At 37.0% G+C, this 16,612-nt stretch overlaps 2 protein-coding genes across 3 annotated transcripts in view; one reads left to right on the top strand and one right to left on the bottom strand.

Annotated features, from left to right (window-relative positions):
* The window catches only part of pear1 (platelet endothelial aggregation receptor 1), a 36,824-nt gene extending 31,338 nt beyond the window's left edge, over positions 1–5,486 (top strand). For both annotated transcript variants that reach the window (XM_084089946.1, XM_084089947.1), the window contains exons 15-24: positions 327–473; positions 559–690; positions 1,107–1,235; positions 1,780–1,905; positions 2,007–2,216; positions 2,981–3,090; positions 3,599–3,725; positions 3,824–3,886; positions 3,972–4,172; positions 4,857–5,486. In XM_084089946.1, the coding sequence (XP_083946072.1) occupies positions 327–473; positions 559–690; positions 1,107–1,235; positions 1,780–1,905; positions 2,007–2,216; positions 2,981–3,090; positions 3,599–3,725; positions 3,824–3,886; positions 3,972–4,172; positions 4,857–4,999 (1,388 nt within the window). In that variant the 3' untranslated portion in view covers positions 5,000–5,486. The remainder of the gene's footprint in view (positions 1–326; positions 474–558; positions 691–1,106; positions 1,236–1,779; positions 1,906–2,006; positions 2,217–2,980; positions 3,091–3,598; positions 3,726–3,823; positions 3,887–3,971; positions 4,173–4,856) is intronic.
* A 2,141-nt stretch (positions 5,487–7,627) lies between these two features.
* Positions 7,628–16,612, bottom strand: part of lmna (lamin A) — a 30,294-nt gene continuing 21,309 nt past the window's right edge. Inside the window, exons 4-14 of the mRNA XM_084089335.1 lie at positions 15,009–15,165; positions 13,825–13,950; positions 13,483–13,653; positions 13,147–13,272; positions 12,258–12,478; positions 11,210–11,495; positions 11,020–11,127; positions 10,818–10,937; positions 10,670–10,729; positions 9,995–10,210; positions 7,628–9,714 (exon numbers count right to left, since the gene is read on the bottom strand). Of these exons, the coding sequence (XP_083945461.1) occupies positions 9,679–9,714; positions 9,995–10,210; positions 10,670–10,729; positions 10,818–10,937; positions 11,020–11,127; positions 11,210–11,495; positions 12,258–12,478; positions 13,147–13,272; positions 13,483–13,653; positions 13,825–13,950; positions 15,009–15,165 (1,627 nt within the window). The 3' untranslated portion in view covers positions 7,628–9,678. The remainder of the gene's footprint in view (positions 9,715–9,994; positions 10,211–10,669; positions 10,730–10,817; positions 10,938–11,019; positions 11,128–11,209; positions 11,496–12,257; positions 12,479–13,146; positions 13,273–13,482; positions 13,654–13,824; positions 13,951–15,008; positions 15,166–16,612) is intronic.

Here is a 16,612-nt window from a genome sequence, read left to right as displayed (position 1 = left end):
AGTATATTTTTGTCTGCATGTCGTGCAGGGCTTTGTATTTATCAGCAAACTGGTGTCAATCAAGTTTGCATGCATACATAAAATTTCCACAAATCTCTACACTTGTCAGAGATTCACAAAAATATATCTGAGACCCCAAAAATAAGTAATAAGTGACCGTTTTTATAGAAAATGGTTGAAGTATGTTATCAGTCTTGTGTATATAATCAGTTCTCAGAAAATTAGGATCAAGTGTGAAACTGATGAAACTTTTTTCCAAGCTATTCAAATTTTAAAAGGCGCAATACACCTTAAACAGCACAAAAGAGTTTGTTATTTTTCTGCAGGTCTGCGCTGTACACAGCAGTGTCCAGAGGGAACGTGGGGCCTTCAGTGCAACCTGACCTGCTCCTGCCTCAACAGCGCCACCTGTCAGGCGCATACCGGAATCTGCCTGTGCAAACCCGGATTCTGGGGAGCTCAGTGTCAACACAGTAAGCACACAGTCATCCTTGAGTCTCTGAGAGCTCAGGTCACATTAGAGCTGGTTTAGAGAGTGCTCCCTTCTTTTCTCTGTAGTGTGTAGTGCTGGTCTATTTGGAGAGAGGTGCAGTCGTCAATGCCCAACATGTGTACATGCCTTGTCCTGCCATCACATTACAGGCGATTGTCTGTGTCTGCCTGGATATATCGGACAACTGTGTGATCAAGGTTAGATATACAGATGCACACTCAAAGGGATGTCATGTAAAAATCGAAATTTTGTCTTTATTTGCTCAACAACCCTATGTAATTTCTAACAAAAAATTTTACTTAAATTGTAACGCAGTAATTTTTCATACAATTACAGTTTACAGTCAAGCTCCAAAAACTGACAACTTTTATGGTTATAGTTTTTTGGCCATGCAAGTTATTATTCACCAAAAAATAAATAAAATAATATTAATAAAATAACAGCATAAATGTTTGAAATGACATGAGGGTGAGTAAATAATTTCTGAATTTTGTGAATGAGCTATCCCTTTAAACCTGCTATATCTCCGATAGCAGCAGACTGTCTTCAGTACAATCCTCTTATTTAAGGCTTGTGTACATAATTTTCATTTCTGTTTTTGTCTTATTTCTAGCCTGCCCCATTGGCCGGTATGGAAGCCATTGTAGCAATGTGTGCAGGTGCACCAACAATGCAACATGTCACCACCAGGATGGTTTGTGCCTCTGTCCCACTGGATGGACTGGACCGGACTGCTCTTTATGTGAGTTTCTGGACAACAGACCTCTATGATAAACTATTTGATTTCACTGGATTTTTGATGTCCAGATCTGATGCAAAATAACATAAGGTATACAATTTTTTCTAAAAGTTCATCAAAATTAAGGAAACCTTTTCTCTGTTTTCTCTTTGAATTAAGTTGATTGTTCTTACCCCATTGGCAGTATTTTTTCTTGTTTTAAGCATAAACCTTACTTATGTTTAAAACTGTTCTCACGTAACTGCACCTCAAGTAAATTTATCTTGATTTAAGAATGTTTAGATATTTTTTGCTGGAAACAAAACAAAAATACTGAATAAGAAAATGACTTTGTGCAGCATATTACAATGATTACGCTGAAGTTGAATATTAGAGTCGATTGTCCTCGAAACGACTATTTGCCAGATTTCCTGGATGTGCTTTCGGAAGAAATAACTCATTTTGTGATTCTCAGCTTAAAACAATTTTTTATTCCTGGACAAGGCTCTATTATGTCTCTCACACTCTACAATTTCATCAAACATTTGCCAAATGTTTGTCTTTGTAGTGTGTCAGACTGGGAAGTTCGGCACTAACTGTGCTCAGACCTGCTCGTGTCCCCCAAACCATTCCTGCGATCCTTACACTGGAGACTGTATATGTGTACCTGGACCAGGCGAGGACTGCAAACCAGGTATTAAAAGCAGCCTAGAAACCATTTTGTGTTTAGTAACACACATTTATTTGTTTTGGTTATGTTGACATTGTCAATGGGAACGGGTGTGTGTTTTTCAGAGAAGGAGCTGAGTATGATGGTGCCTGTTTCTCCAGTGGAAAGGGACTCGTGGGGTGCGATCGCAGGCATTGTGGTGCTGGTGATTCTGGTTGTGCTCCTGTTGGCTGTTCTGCTATTATATCGGCGCAGACAGCAGGACAAACAGAGCAACACACCCGTTGTGTCTTTCTCCTCAACCCGCACAGTCAGTTCAGAGTACACTGTGCCAGGTGAGCCACAGGAGTTTCTGATACTTTCAGTATTGCCATCAAATTTAATTTGACACCAGGGCAACAAGGAATCGTTATACTGAATAACTAATATATTTATACACTACCGTTGAAAAGTTTGGATTTTTTTTTAAATGTTTTTGAAAGAAGTCTGTCATGCTCACCAAGGCTGCATTTAATCAAAATGTTAGTTAAAAAAAAAAAAAGTGTTTTTAATACATTTAACAATATATATATTCCCGCGATGGCAAAGCTGCCCCTGATCAGAAGCCATTACTCCAGTCTTCAGTGTCACATGATCCTTCAGAAATCATTCTTATGCTGATTTGCTGCTCAAGAAACATTATTATCAATGTTGAAAACAGTCGTGCTTATCAGTATTTTTGACAACCGTTAAACTTTTCAGTAAAAAAGAACAGCATTATTTGAAATGCAAATCTTACTGTTACTTTTGATCAATTTAATGCATCCTTGCTGAATAAAAGTATTGATTTATTTCCAGAAAAAAATAGTGGAAGTGCATATGTTGAGGTGCTTGTCGCCTTTTTGACAATAGCCATTTGTTTGTCAGCCTAAGCAATAAGCCAATATTTGCTAACTGACATGGATTCTTTAAAAGAGTAAAGCTCTTCCTATTCTATTTTCTTCCTCGCAGCCTTGTTTTCATTTACATCAGGTTAAAAATGGTTTATATGTTACAGGTTAGAAACAGCATATTCAAATATTACATGATATTTTATGTGAGATTTGCATTTTTCTTGTAGATGTTCCGCACAGCTACCATCACTATTACTCAAACCCGAGTTACCACACACTGTCTCAGAACAGACCTCCACTGCCACACCTGCCCAACAACCAGGACAGAGCCATCAAGGTAATACTATACTATGAATATTGCTGGCTCTGTGACAAATTGCCTGTTATGTTTTTCATTTGTAAGTCTGCTAAAATAATACATAAGCATAACACTAAAATGTTCAGTATACAACGCTGTATCTCAGAATGCAGTCCACTTGATTTGCAATGTGATGAATGAACCAGAACTGGTATACATTTTTAAACAGTTTTTAAACAGAATTCATGGAAGCCCATTTCCGCAAGAAAAAAAATCATGCTTTGGTAAATGATAATGATAGGATAAATAGTCATCATCATGAGATAAAAAGTCGAAATTATGAGATGCTAAATTGAAATTCAGCAGTAGTGTGCTGTAGCGCAGTATGTATATTAATTGATTACGTTTAACAGAGTTTTAGCAATCATTGTCTGTTTTTGGAGCAAAGCAAAATAATTTGTTTTCTTGAAGTAGGCTACAGTATATGAAAGCTGTATTTTGCACATATAACAGGAATGACCTTCATTTGTGTTTCATGCTTTGACAGAACACCAACAACCAGCTGTTCTGCAGTCTGAAAAACATGGAGAGGGAGAGGAGAGGTCTGTTTGCGGCTGAGACTAATGCTACTCTTCCTCCAGGCTGGAAACACCAGGAGCCACCTAAAGATCCAGGTAATGGATACTGGGAAACAATTTCCCCGTATTCTTGAGTTTGTTTTGTGTTGTGCAGTTGTCTGAGTAAATTGGATGTGGTCTTATTGTGTTTGCAGGGGCTTTTGGGATTGATCGAAGTTACAGCTATAGTGCTACACTTGGGAAGCACTACAACAAAGGTAAAAGTCACTCAGATATTCTTCTTCTGCATTGTAATCATATATATCTTGTTTAATTGTGTCTAACACCTTGTTGTGGTTGCAGAGCTGAAAGATTCCTGTGTGGCAGTGAGCAGCAGCTCTCTGAACAGTGAGAACCCGTATGCCACCATCAAAGATCTGCCCGGCCTGCCACCATGTCCTCCAGAGAGCAGCTACATGGAGATGAAGTCTGCAGTGTCTCGTGAAAGATCCTACACCGAAATCAGTCCACCCGTCATGGCTCCCTCCACTCTGTCATGCAGAGGTATTTATTTTTAAAAGAAACTGCTGGATATCATATCTGTTCTGAAGGATTTGAGAGTGTTAACAGTACCCATACCGGGGGAAAAATATAACCATATATATATATGGTCGGAATTAGGGATGCATGATAAGACAAGAATTATTTTAATGTTATGGCTGATAACCGATAAATGGCGAAAACCCTATACTATTTTGTTTAAATAAAATAAAATAAAAAAACTCATAAAATCAATAATTTTAATGCTACAAGTGAATTTAGGCATCGTAACATTATAATGTACATTATGATGTTATGATATTCCAATTTGATATTCAAATATATGCTGTAGACAGCATAGCTGGGAATTGTTTTTTTTTCAAATTGAAGATATATTTTGCTTAAACTTTGCCAAAATGTACTTTAAGGGACAAGAAAATACATTTCGGCTAAACGCAAAATGTATTTTTAAAATATAAATTGGACTGTCTAAATTGAACATTTATAGCAGATGGTCAAAATATGTGAGGAAATACAGGTAACTAAAATGTTTCAAATTATATGCAGATATATTTTTAAATATATATTAACAATATTGTTTCAAAATCTTTGCATATTTTGCCATATGGGTACATGAGCTTGGCTTTTTTTTCTTGATGTGTCATGCATCACATCTGGTGTGAAATGTGTTTGTTCACTGCTTTACAGAACATTGTTCCCTTGGCAACGTTGTGGAACAGGAACCTCAGAATCATTATGATCTGCCCATCAACAGCCACATTCCCGGGCATTATGATCTGCCACCAGTGCGAAGACCACCCTCCCCATCGCCACGGAGACTGCCTCGTTGATCGCCTTGAAAATAACTTGAAGACTTTGTTTCTCTAAAATCACTGCCAAAGACAGATTCAGCTTAATATCTGCTTTACAAGCTGACTAATGAAATACAAAAACTGCCACCACAGATGAATGGATGGATGGATGGATGTGACCAAAACTGTGCAACAGTGCCATCCACTGGACAATACTAACAACAACTGAATGTTCATGGAGAACATTCTGATCCCATTGAACCCATTCAAGCCTGTAGAAAAACAATGTTGCCAAAGACTGTTTCACTCTGTTTCCATCTGACAATATTTCCAGTGGCTAAACTACTGGCATACAAATAGACAACATTAGAAAGAGATTTTGACAACTTGCTGGATGCCATATGGTGACTTGTAGAACTTCTATATAAAGATTTGTGCCCGTCTTATGTGAAAAACTGCAAAAGAACTACATATGCTCATATAAAAAGATGTGCACATAAAGAATTTCTAGTAAATATCTGGACATTAATAGGTTAAATGCTCAATATCAATATCTGTTTTAAATGCTATTCATGTGTTTTATCTAATCTGGAAATCAGGGTGTAAATGACGATATAATTTTTAACAGCTACAGAACATAAGCATAAACATGCTTTACATAAGTTTGTAATATACAGTGTTAGAAACATTTGCTATGAATGTCAGTTGAATTCAATCACAAGAACTGTAAATAGTGTAAATAAAATCAAAGTTTCCATGCACAACTTGTCATAATTTATTAGACTTTGATATCTCCACCAAAAACTGCAAATTCTCTCATTTACTCACCCTCGTGCTGTCCCATCTTTCTTCTGTGGAACACAACACAAAATAATCCATCTCTGGGAGTCTGTAACAGTTAAGTGCATAGGTCCTTCAAAGTTGACGCTTCAAAAACCACGCAAAAAAGATACGACGGTAATACATACGACCCCAGTTGATGAATATATATATATAGATATATCTTCTGAAGCTAAACGATAGCGGTGTGAGGGAGAAAATACTAATATTTCAAAAGTTTTAAACACTAACGTTAAACCATCACTTCCGACCAACTGTCAAAGGCTATTCAGCAGATTCAGGATTCAGCACACCATGAAGCTGATCGATCGTTGTGAAACTCCCGAGAGAAGTGACTGTTCTCGCGTGATCCCCCTAGGGGCCGGTTGCATAAACATAGCCATTATGTTAAAGGAACACTCCACCGTTTTTTGAAATAGGGCTTATTCACCTTCTTTCCTACATTTAGATAGGTGGGCAAATGCATTTTTGTCTCAGTGCATGCATTGTTTTAGTTTGACAGGGTCGGCGCTAGCTTAGCTTAGCATAATGAATGGAATCCTTTGTTGCCAGCTAGCATGTCCTGAGTAAAAGTGATATAAAAAATAGAAAAAACTCACCTAATTACTTCTTGTGGGCTGCGTATTCACAACGAGTACAAATAGCGATGCAGATTAACACTAGGCGATGTCCTAGGCAGATATTGACTTATATATTAAGGACTATATTGGGGGAAGCACAGGCGAAGCACTGCTACTTGGGCGTGATATCTCTGCGCCCAAGTAGCAGTGCTTCGCCTGTGCTTCCCCCTAATACAGTCCTAAGTCAATATCTGCATAGGAAATCGCCTAGTGTTAATCTGCATCACTATTTGTACCTGTTTTGAATACGCAGGCCACAAGAAGTAATTAGGTGGGGTTTTTATATTTTTTATATTACTTTTACTCAGGACATGCTAGCTGGCAACAAAGGATTCCATTCATTATGCTAAGCTAAGCTAGCGCCGACCCTGTCAAACTAAAACAATGCATGCACTGAGACAAAAATGCATTTGCCCACCTATCTAAATGTAGGAAAGAAGGTGAATAAGCCCTATTTCAAAAAACGGTGGAGTGTTCCTTTAAGAAAGACAGTAGTATGGACTAGCAGTTAGTCAGGGGCAGTTTTCGGCATCAAATTAGGCTAATCTACGTTTTTATGTAACTGATTTAAAGGCACACTATGCAAGATTTGTACCTTAGGCCTATATAACCATATAACAGCTTCGAAATCATTTCGAAGGTAAACAAACTCGTAGTAGGGCGAATCATATAAATGCGAAATAATGTTTTCTAACATGTAAGCATATATGTTATCTTTTGTTTTGCTGTAAAATTTACAGTGTAAATTTATCACTAACACTAAACTGCCAATCATGCAAACCACTGGGAGACCTCAGACGGCTGTCATTCAGTGTATTGCATTAATAGAAAGCCAGTTAATATAAAAATATTTTATTATAAAAGAGTAAGAGTTACAAAATTAAGTTTTAATAGTAGGCTAATATTCGTGCTGTGACCGTGGGGGCGGGAACATGCGCACTTACTAGACTCTAGTTTAATTGCTGAGGACATACAAGCCTCAGAAGGACTGGACTAGGAAGGTTGAGTAGAATTTTCGTTTCTGGGTATCATCTAACTAAGTCTTTGGTGAGTAGTATCCCATCTACACTTGCTAGACTTTAATTCAAGACATATGTGGTAGATAATGGCCTAAACATGTAACCCTTTATCAACCAATATATTCAATCAGACTTATTAAAATTATATCCATGTTTAACTTTTATGGTAATAAAAACAAATCAGAAAATGGCTTTAGAATGGTTTTATTTGTTTAAACTGAAACATTTCAAGGCACCATTTATAACAAGGCTCTTAGCTATTACAACAATTGCGAAATTCCTCACAAAACAGTAAATGATATTTATAAAGACCAAAAAAATCAACAAAACATTACCTGCATTGCCCTGCAGTCTGTTTAAACCTTTTTTTTTTTTTTTTTTTTTTTTTAACAAAACCTTCATGAAATTAGCCATCTAACTAAAAAACAAAAATTCAAAATAAAGAAAATAAAGATTTTTTTAATAATCTTTTTGTCTGATGATACAAATGTATACTAAAAGAAAACTCTAGAATTGGATTATCAATGTGTTTTTCTTTTCAAAAGGAAACACTATCCATTGAAATCCCTCAATCTATTATCAGTTTCAAAAAATCAAAAGATATGGCTTGTTACAATAACACTAATGGCTGTTTAAGCAATAGAAAACCATAATTTGTAAGTATATGAATATATATATAGAAAAAATAGATATTCTATCCCAAAATGTTCTTTTAGAAACCCAAAGCTTTGCTAAAGTAATAACATTAAAGTTTAATATCAGCAATATCCAGTCCTCTTTCTGGAGAGCTGTACGCTGGCTCGGTTATGTTTCTAATTTCCTATGATGAAAGCTATTCCAGCTTTCTGAAACCAATTTTTGTTTCAGGTCTTTTGTTTTCAGATTGCCCTAAACGGACTGGACATCTGTGCAGTGAAGGAAAAGACAGCTCAGATTACTGGAGCCTTACAGCTGTCCAGGTGAGGAACTGGATCATCTACTGTAAGAGAGCAGTGGCAAGAGCAAATCAACACTCAGTTCCATAGAGAAATACAAATGTTTTGGTGTACATGATAAAACTCAAACATTTCAAGTACCACCGTAAAAAAAAAAGGACATTAAAGCTTGGAATGACGGTGGTCATTTTGCATATTTTAAACATTCTGCCTCTAAGGCTGAAAACAAAAATACATCTCTTTAAATGCTGCAATCATTTAGTACTCAGTACTTTAAACACAACATGATTCTCTGGTAACATTATACATCAGATATGTCTTTCTCGGCAAAGTAAACTTCAAAAGTTTTCCTTCTAAAGCAATTAATCAGCTTTTGTTTAAAATGTTGACAACGTCTTGGCAAATGCAAACTGCTAAGGTGATTTTCTTTGGATTAGTTTTACAGTTGCTTCAAGTCTTTCAGAAACATCCCATAAACACTTATTACACAAGACACAACATACTGCAGTCTAGTCCGAGCTTGTAAGTGCACTGCCAAAAGACACAAAGTACCTATTAATTGTGCAAGCAATTGTGTCAAGGAACAAAGCAGTTTTACATTCAGAGCATATGTATTTGATATCCTGGAGTCTCACTGTAACAAAACCGCATAGAATTTCTGACTGTCTTTTCCCTTTTGTAGGTGCACATAATTTTGACCATCTGACTGCGAGAGGTAGCATGAAAAATACCATAACACCTACTGACAAATAACTTTTGGGACAATGCAAAAATGAAATCTCTCATTTCCTGATCTTACATTAACTCACGCTCACTGTATGTTTACTCGTCCTTGAATGTGAGCTAAAGAACCAGCCTGCAGTACAGCTATAGCCCAGTACTCTACATGAGAGTTTTGCCACATGATCGAGAGGGTTTCTTGACTGTGCGTGTTGCGTTCTGACAGCATTCTCGTGGAGAGCTCATGGTGTGAGTGTGAAGTGCTCTTTTCGCCTCTCTCCCTGAGTACAGTACGATTATTCTGAATCTGAAGCTGCTGCCGGGCCACCATGCAAATACATTAGAGTAAACACACTGTACATAATAATAATAATCGCAAACTACAGCCTACAAGCTGCCAGCATATAAAGCCTTATGCCATTCAAAAGCCAAAAATCTATCCTGCAGATTATGAAATACAAAACAAGAAAGACTGAAGTACAAAATATATAATGTAATAAGATACGTAATCCAAAAAGAAACTAGTTTTCGGATGAATTCCTCATGGTTTGTGTTAAAGGACAGGTGGCTACAGCTCAGCTCTTCTACATAATGGAGCAGTTGTCAAGTTTGGGTCCAGCCTGAGAGAGAAAGAGGAAGGAAGGAAGGAAATTAATGTAAATATAATAAGACTGCTGTGGTGTAAACAATTTCTTATGCTTTTTTTTAAACATTAATGTTAAATGAATTACAGCAGTATATTAATAATGAAATTCATCACAAAACATGAAATGATAATCTGATGATTGTAAGACTAAAAGCATTAACAAAAACATAAAAAAACTAAACTAAAATAAGACAGAGAGAAAGAGAGAAAATAAAATAAAATACTGTTGCAACTGAAGAAGAAAAAACACAAACCTGTCTGGGTTTGTCATTGCTCACGATGAAGTGTGAGGGTGACACAAAAGCTTCGGGCAGCCCCCCTCCACTGCTGAACGAGCGGGACGCACTGGACACTCCGGAGCTGGCCGACACACAGGTGTTGTTTCTATCCGACGGCTGCCCGCACGAGCCACAGAGCACCGTACGGCTGCGGAGGTTGTACTCACTATCCCCGCATGTGCTATGGGCGGCCTGCAGGTGGAGACAGTGAGTGGAGATTATCAGAGGACACAGACTGGATCTTATTATAGATGAAACATGGCTGCTCTCTCAGTTCATTTTAGTGCTATGATTCACTGCAGGAAGGCTACACCCAAACAACCCATTGCCAAAAGTGTGAACAATATACACCAAATGTTGTGAGAAAGATGCGTTTACATGCACTTTTAAAAGTTTGATTTCAGGCAAAAAGTCATGTTAAAGCTTTAGTCTGACTTTGTGAACTTTAGTCTGACTTGTAGACTTTGATTATATGACTGTAAGCTCAACTTTGTCCAATATGTATAAGTGTCAATTGAGACAAATGGTCTCTGTTGCGCACTTACTTTGTCCTAAGAACTCATGTTTTCATTTAAACCTGGCAAAACTAAAATTATGCAAAAAAGATGATGAGATTACTATATAAACTGAGATGTGCAATTGACTATGTACCATATCTTCATCTTCCTCATCCTGGAATAGAGTGCGTGTGACCTTCCTCATGGCCATTTCCTGGGAAAACAAGAAAAAAGAGAAATTAGTCACTTAGCGACCTTGAATCAAATACAAAACATGATCCCATGATTTAACATGATCCCACCTCCCCACTGGCGCTGACGAGGGTAGTCTGGAACAGATCTCCACTGCCCCAGGAGTTCTGGGTCTTCCACACTAGGTCAGAAGGAGGGTTGTGGGTTCCTCCAGCTCCTGAGGCCCAAATCTGACAACAGAGAGATACTGAAGTGAGTCAGGAATTTAAATGCGAGCTAAAGGTGACCATTACGTTGAAAATCGATACGTACTGTGACGGTCTGTCCCGCCTTCAGGTTAAATTTTGGTGGGAACTTGTAGATGATGGGAGTGCCGGAACCAATCTGCCTCTTTACCTGCCAGTGACCCAGAGTTTGATCCTGGGAGGAGGAAGAAGATTCATTTAATAAAAAGTAAATCATACTTAATTCCTCTTTATTGAGCGCCAAAGTTCCTTCTCACCTGGTCGGACTTGTTACTGAGGCGTACGTATTTGCCCTCCATGTCAACTTCGTCCACGGTCACGCGGCCACTAGCAGAGGCCTGCTGGGAGACGCGTGTGCGAGTGACAGTTCCACCGACCACGCTGGAGGCATCGCTGTCATTATCATTCAAGCGCCGTTTTTTAGCGCTGCCGGAAGAGGTGCGACTGGTGCTGCTTTGGACCACACGTGCGTGAGAGCCAGAACCAGAAGAGCGGGTCACAGTCACCCCACGGACAGGAGGGGGACTCGGGGAGAGACGCAGCCTTTAACAGAGAGAGCGGGATGGGTTGAGAGTTATTCCATGAGGCGGTCATTCACAACAAGTCCTATTATTTCATTTGAGGGCTTTACTCTGCACATATTGATACATGCAATTACTTTGATTAATTAATCAGAATATTATTAATGCTTTTAGTCTTAAATGTAAAAAATATGAAAACTAAAAATAGTATTTATTAATATAATTTTTTTTATCAAAGTTAGATCAAAGAAATATATTAAAATAGATTAAAAATGGTTCTATTAATATTTTCAAATAAACATTGTATTATATCTAACTATTAAAAACATTAACAAGACAGCTAAAAAAATCAATACAGCAAAAATCGATTAAAAAATTATAAAATAAATTACTGAATTAATTTATTTACAATATTTACTCAGCAAATACGGTTATATGCAATCAATTAGATTAATTAATCAGTATACTATTTTATTAATATTAATAATTTATTAAAGTAAGATAAAAAATATTAAAATGGTTTTATTTATCTAAATGTAATATAAAAAACTAAATGTAATTAAAAATAATTCTGAAAAATCTATTTTAATAAATTATATGAAAAATTATTTAATCAACTTTTCAAAACTTATTCAGTACTACATTTTATTAATTAATAATAATATCATGAAATGTAATTTTTTTTTACTAAAGATCTACAGCTCTATTATTTACTAGTAGCTCCTGTAAAAAAAGAAGAAAAGGCTTTCTGCATGTGTGCAGTAAGCAATATCCCATCTCTCACCTCTCCTCCTCGCCCTCCAGAAGCTTCCGGTAGGCGCTGATCTCCATGTCGAGTGCAAGCTTAATGTCCAGCAGCTCCTGGTACTCGTCCAACTGTTGCTGCATGCGCTGCCTCATTTCAGCCATCTCTTTATCCTTCTCCTCCAGACGCCGCCGCATGATGTCCCTCTCTCTGGATAGAGACTCCTCCAACTCACGGATCTTCGCATCACGAGCAGCCAACTAATGAACCGGGCAATTTAAATAATGTAAATTTAGAAAGTACACATTTGAGGGTTTTTAGGTTTTTATTTGATCTGTTAAGTTGTCCTTTATTTGCAGTGGGACTACATGCTAGGTGGATGAACGTCAAGTTACTGTGTGTAAGCAACATCATTTCAGAGGGTGGAGTTATTCTCCATTAAAAAATTATTTGCAGGTAGTTCTATTGTTAGAGCGTTACTGTCCATATGTACAGGTGTGAGGAATTGCCAGCACTTTAATAAATACTTAAAGACACCATGAAATCCAAATTGACAATTCTTATTTTTTATGGAATATTGCAGTATTTATTATAAATAATTTATCCATGCACAATTCATGTATGCTCGTAATCTTTAATTAAACTAGCTTCCCCTCCCTCCTGCAACAACATCTCTTCTCTGATGATGGCGTTTACTGGCATCAGCGGCATGCGGGTGGGACAACCTGTTACTCACGTGAGATCACTTCAATATCAAACTACAACAATCCAATGATCCAATACATTTTAGATGGAAAAAATAGTCCCACCCTACTTTTATCTTTTTCGAGAAGTCATTTCACTCGGATATACATCACAATAGGGAAGAAAAGACTATTGCAACTTCCATTTCATGCCGACTTTAAAATGTATGTGTGTGTGTGTGTACCTGTTTCTGCAGTTGAGTGAGCTGAGTGGACAAACTCTCAATCCTCAAACGTGTCTGCTGCAGTTCCTCATGGGCGGCTCCCACCAAACTACTGTTCCTATCAGCCGAGTGACGAGCATTCTCTAGCTACACATATATAGCACAGGATGACATTTAACTGACAGATATGCTGTATGTCTTTATACATAAAAATATCTCAACAAATACAACTGGCAACGGATCAGTCAGCAAATATGTATGCAGGGCCAGTTCAATGGTTTAACAAGGTGCCCCTGGGCAGATACAGATCCTCATACTAAAGTCATTTGGCGGTTCTCTCTTTGATTTTTCTATTACCTTGGAGTTGTAGGTTTTTTCAATGTCCTCCTTGTAGATGCGAAGCTGCTCTTCGTGTTGTCGACGAAGTTCAGTCAAAGCTTCAGACAGTTTACTCTCAAAGTCCTGCTGCCGGCCACTGTCGATTTCCACCACACGCGACTCATACCTGCGCTTAGACTCGCGAAGCTCCTGTAGAAAAACATCAGTTTAGAGTACAGAAAGTCCTGAAGGTCTTTGATAGTTTTAGAACTAGTAGATATGTTAGCAGTGAATTCTAAGATGTTGTGAGTAAAAATGTGCGTGAGACAGTGTAATTATTTTCATAGGAGAGCTCAACGTAAGTAGATTTGTTTGTGAGACCTCAGAGTAGATGTTCTTCTGGAATTCCAGCTCCTCTTTCAGGGTCTGGATTCGGTTCTCAGCATCCACACGTCGTAGCATTTCATCCTGTAGCTGCTTCTTAGCATCGCTATGACTGCCCTCCAACTGCAATACACATATTCACTTTACTAACTTCTATATAAAAAGCAATGCACTATGTAAAATACTAACTGAAAACCTGTTACCATGTTTGTCTTGTCATATAAAAATATCTAAACATTTAACCAACATCTAATGCAGTAGGTCTTTTGACTCCTTTTGTCTAAGAAAATATTCGAAGACCCTCCTAATCTAAGCTTATATATACTTCTATTGTAATAAAACCATAAATGAAATAGAATTCAAAAATATAGTGTCAGTTTAATTATGTACATCTTTTTTATTATTATGTATTTTTTTTTAAATTATGTTAATTTAACTAAATTTTAAGACTTACTGGGGCCCCCAAGAAGTTTGTCGAGGCCCCCTATTGGCCCCGGGGTTAAACAAAATGAATTTACTTCAGACAAAACAAAAATTGTTTTGAGAAAATATATATTCATTTAATTTTGACAAAGTATTTTCTCCTTTTTAAAGCACAAATCTACCATGATTTAGAGATGTTTACGCTTAAAACAAAATCAAAAAGAATTGAAAATAAGGTATGAAATATACACTTAAATTAAGATATATTCTCAGAGAACAATTCTTAATATATTACACAATACAGTTTGCTTCTCATGTAACTTGTCTTGTTCTAAGAAATACTAATGTATATTTATTTATTTTAAACTATATTTTTTTTTTTATTTAAGCCCATAAATATTATATTTAATTATACTTTATTTACCGGAAAAATTATTAAAAATAATGATTGATTAAATGAATATGCCTGTTTTTAATGTGATTTTTCCCTCTAAATATAAATATATATGTGAAATAATATTCCTTTAAGCAAGCAAGTATTCCTTTAGATGCTTTAAAAACATATTTTAGTGTATGTATTAGATAGATAATCCCTCTATAGCAACCTGGGCTAAAAGTAAACTGCTCAAACGCCTAATAACGAATTGATCTTTGTGGTTTAAACTCACAACCTTTTGGTGAATAACCCAGATCTTTGACCACAGCACAGCACCACACCACCCAAACCCTTAGATATAAAGCTTTGATGTAGTCATCACCTTGGCCAGCTGGGCTTTCAGGTCTCTGACTTCAACCTCCAGTGATCTCTTCTCCCCCAGTGCTGTGGAGAGAGACGCATCCTTGGAGTTAAGCAGAGCTTCCAGATCCTTCAGCCTGGCCAGAGCCGATTCCAGATCTGCCTCTTTCTTATTGTTCCTACAGTCATAAAAATACAAAGACAACATTAAAGCATTTTTTCATGTAGACACACAGATGAATACAATTACCTCAATTAGATTCAGTATAGTTGGATTATTATATGCATTCATTCATGTTGCGGGTTGAGTGGAAAGTCTCTTATTTCAGAAAATTGGAAGTAACTTCACTAGCGTGGCACCATGGCCTGAGTAAAGCGCCTCAGGAAAGGATCGGATCTTGTCGGCTGTCAGACTGTAAGACTATCTAAGACTGTAAAATGTGAATCTGATTTATATCCATAAACTTGACTGAATGTGTTTGCAAAGTAGCAAGGCTGGAATAATCAGTTCAAGGCAAATGAACATCAGCCTACAACTTTTGCCTGGGATTTTGTACCTAAAGCAAGGACCCTTTAAAATCTGTAAACAATAACCTTAAAAACCCTCTCTGAATCAGAGCAGGAGTTGGGACTCCAACAGTGAACTTAAACCATATGTGCACGATTGCAGGGTTGTTCATTTCGAAGTTTCAGAAAGGAACCACAAAAAAACCTTAATAGAATCAGAATGGTAAACACTTCAATAAATAAAAGATGACTGGTAATTTTATTATGGTATGAACTGAATTTAGGCAAAGTGAGGTTTAGGTTTGAAGAAGGATAATAATGCCAGAAAATGGTCTCTCTCAAAACAAGTGTTTAAGTTTAGAGTTCTTCTCTGCGCATTCCCAGATCAGATTTCACAAGGCCTGTAAAATAGCTGCTCCAAATTTAGTCATGTGATTGATGACCAAACAGGGCTTGAAACAATTAAAACTCTACCACACTTCAGTCCCTAAAGCACCTTTCCCAAACGCACAACTTCTTCAAAACTCCATTTTGCACACTCAGACTACAACTACAACAAGACTAAAACCCAACCTACTAAAGCTACTAACTTCTAGAGTTTGTATTCTGTTCTCTTCGACTCTATGGGGCATTCAACCACACCTCCTTCCTGAGAGACATTATTCAAACAACTTCCCATTCACAACAACAGAGGTTTTGTTAGGTCACATTCTCCACTTTACAGCCACACATTTTCAATAAACGGTTCATGAGCCTGGGAACATGAAAAAACTTTAAATGTATTTGAGTCAACTGCCCTGACTGAGATAAAAGCCTCTTGAGGCCTAATCTGCATTACTACTTAATGATTATTCAATAATGAACATGATTATTAGGCTAAAGAAAATGTGAAAGCAACGTACTTGTAACATAGGCTAGTTCATTAAAAAATATTTTTGAAAAACCAGTTACTGAAATTCTAGTTACACCGCTGATATTTTATGCAAAAATATATGGAAGGGAAGATTTATGCAAGATGTTTGTCAGAGAGGCTTTTGAGGCCACATTCATCACTATTTTTGAGGAATTGTGTCACTGAAACTGAAAAAAAGCTCACAACACTATGTATTTTAGCTGTTC

Source organism: Abramis brama (genome assembly GCF_963993115.1).
Source record: "Abramis brama genome assembly, chromosome: 17".
Lineage (NCBI taxonomy): Eukaryota > Metazoa > Chordata > Actinopteri > Cypriniformes > Leuciscidae > Abramis > Abramis brama.
The sequence above is the reverse complement of the archived record's forward strand: the minus strand, read 5'-3'. Positions and strand labels throughout refer to the sequence as shown.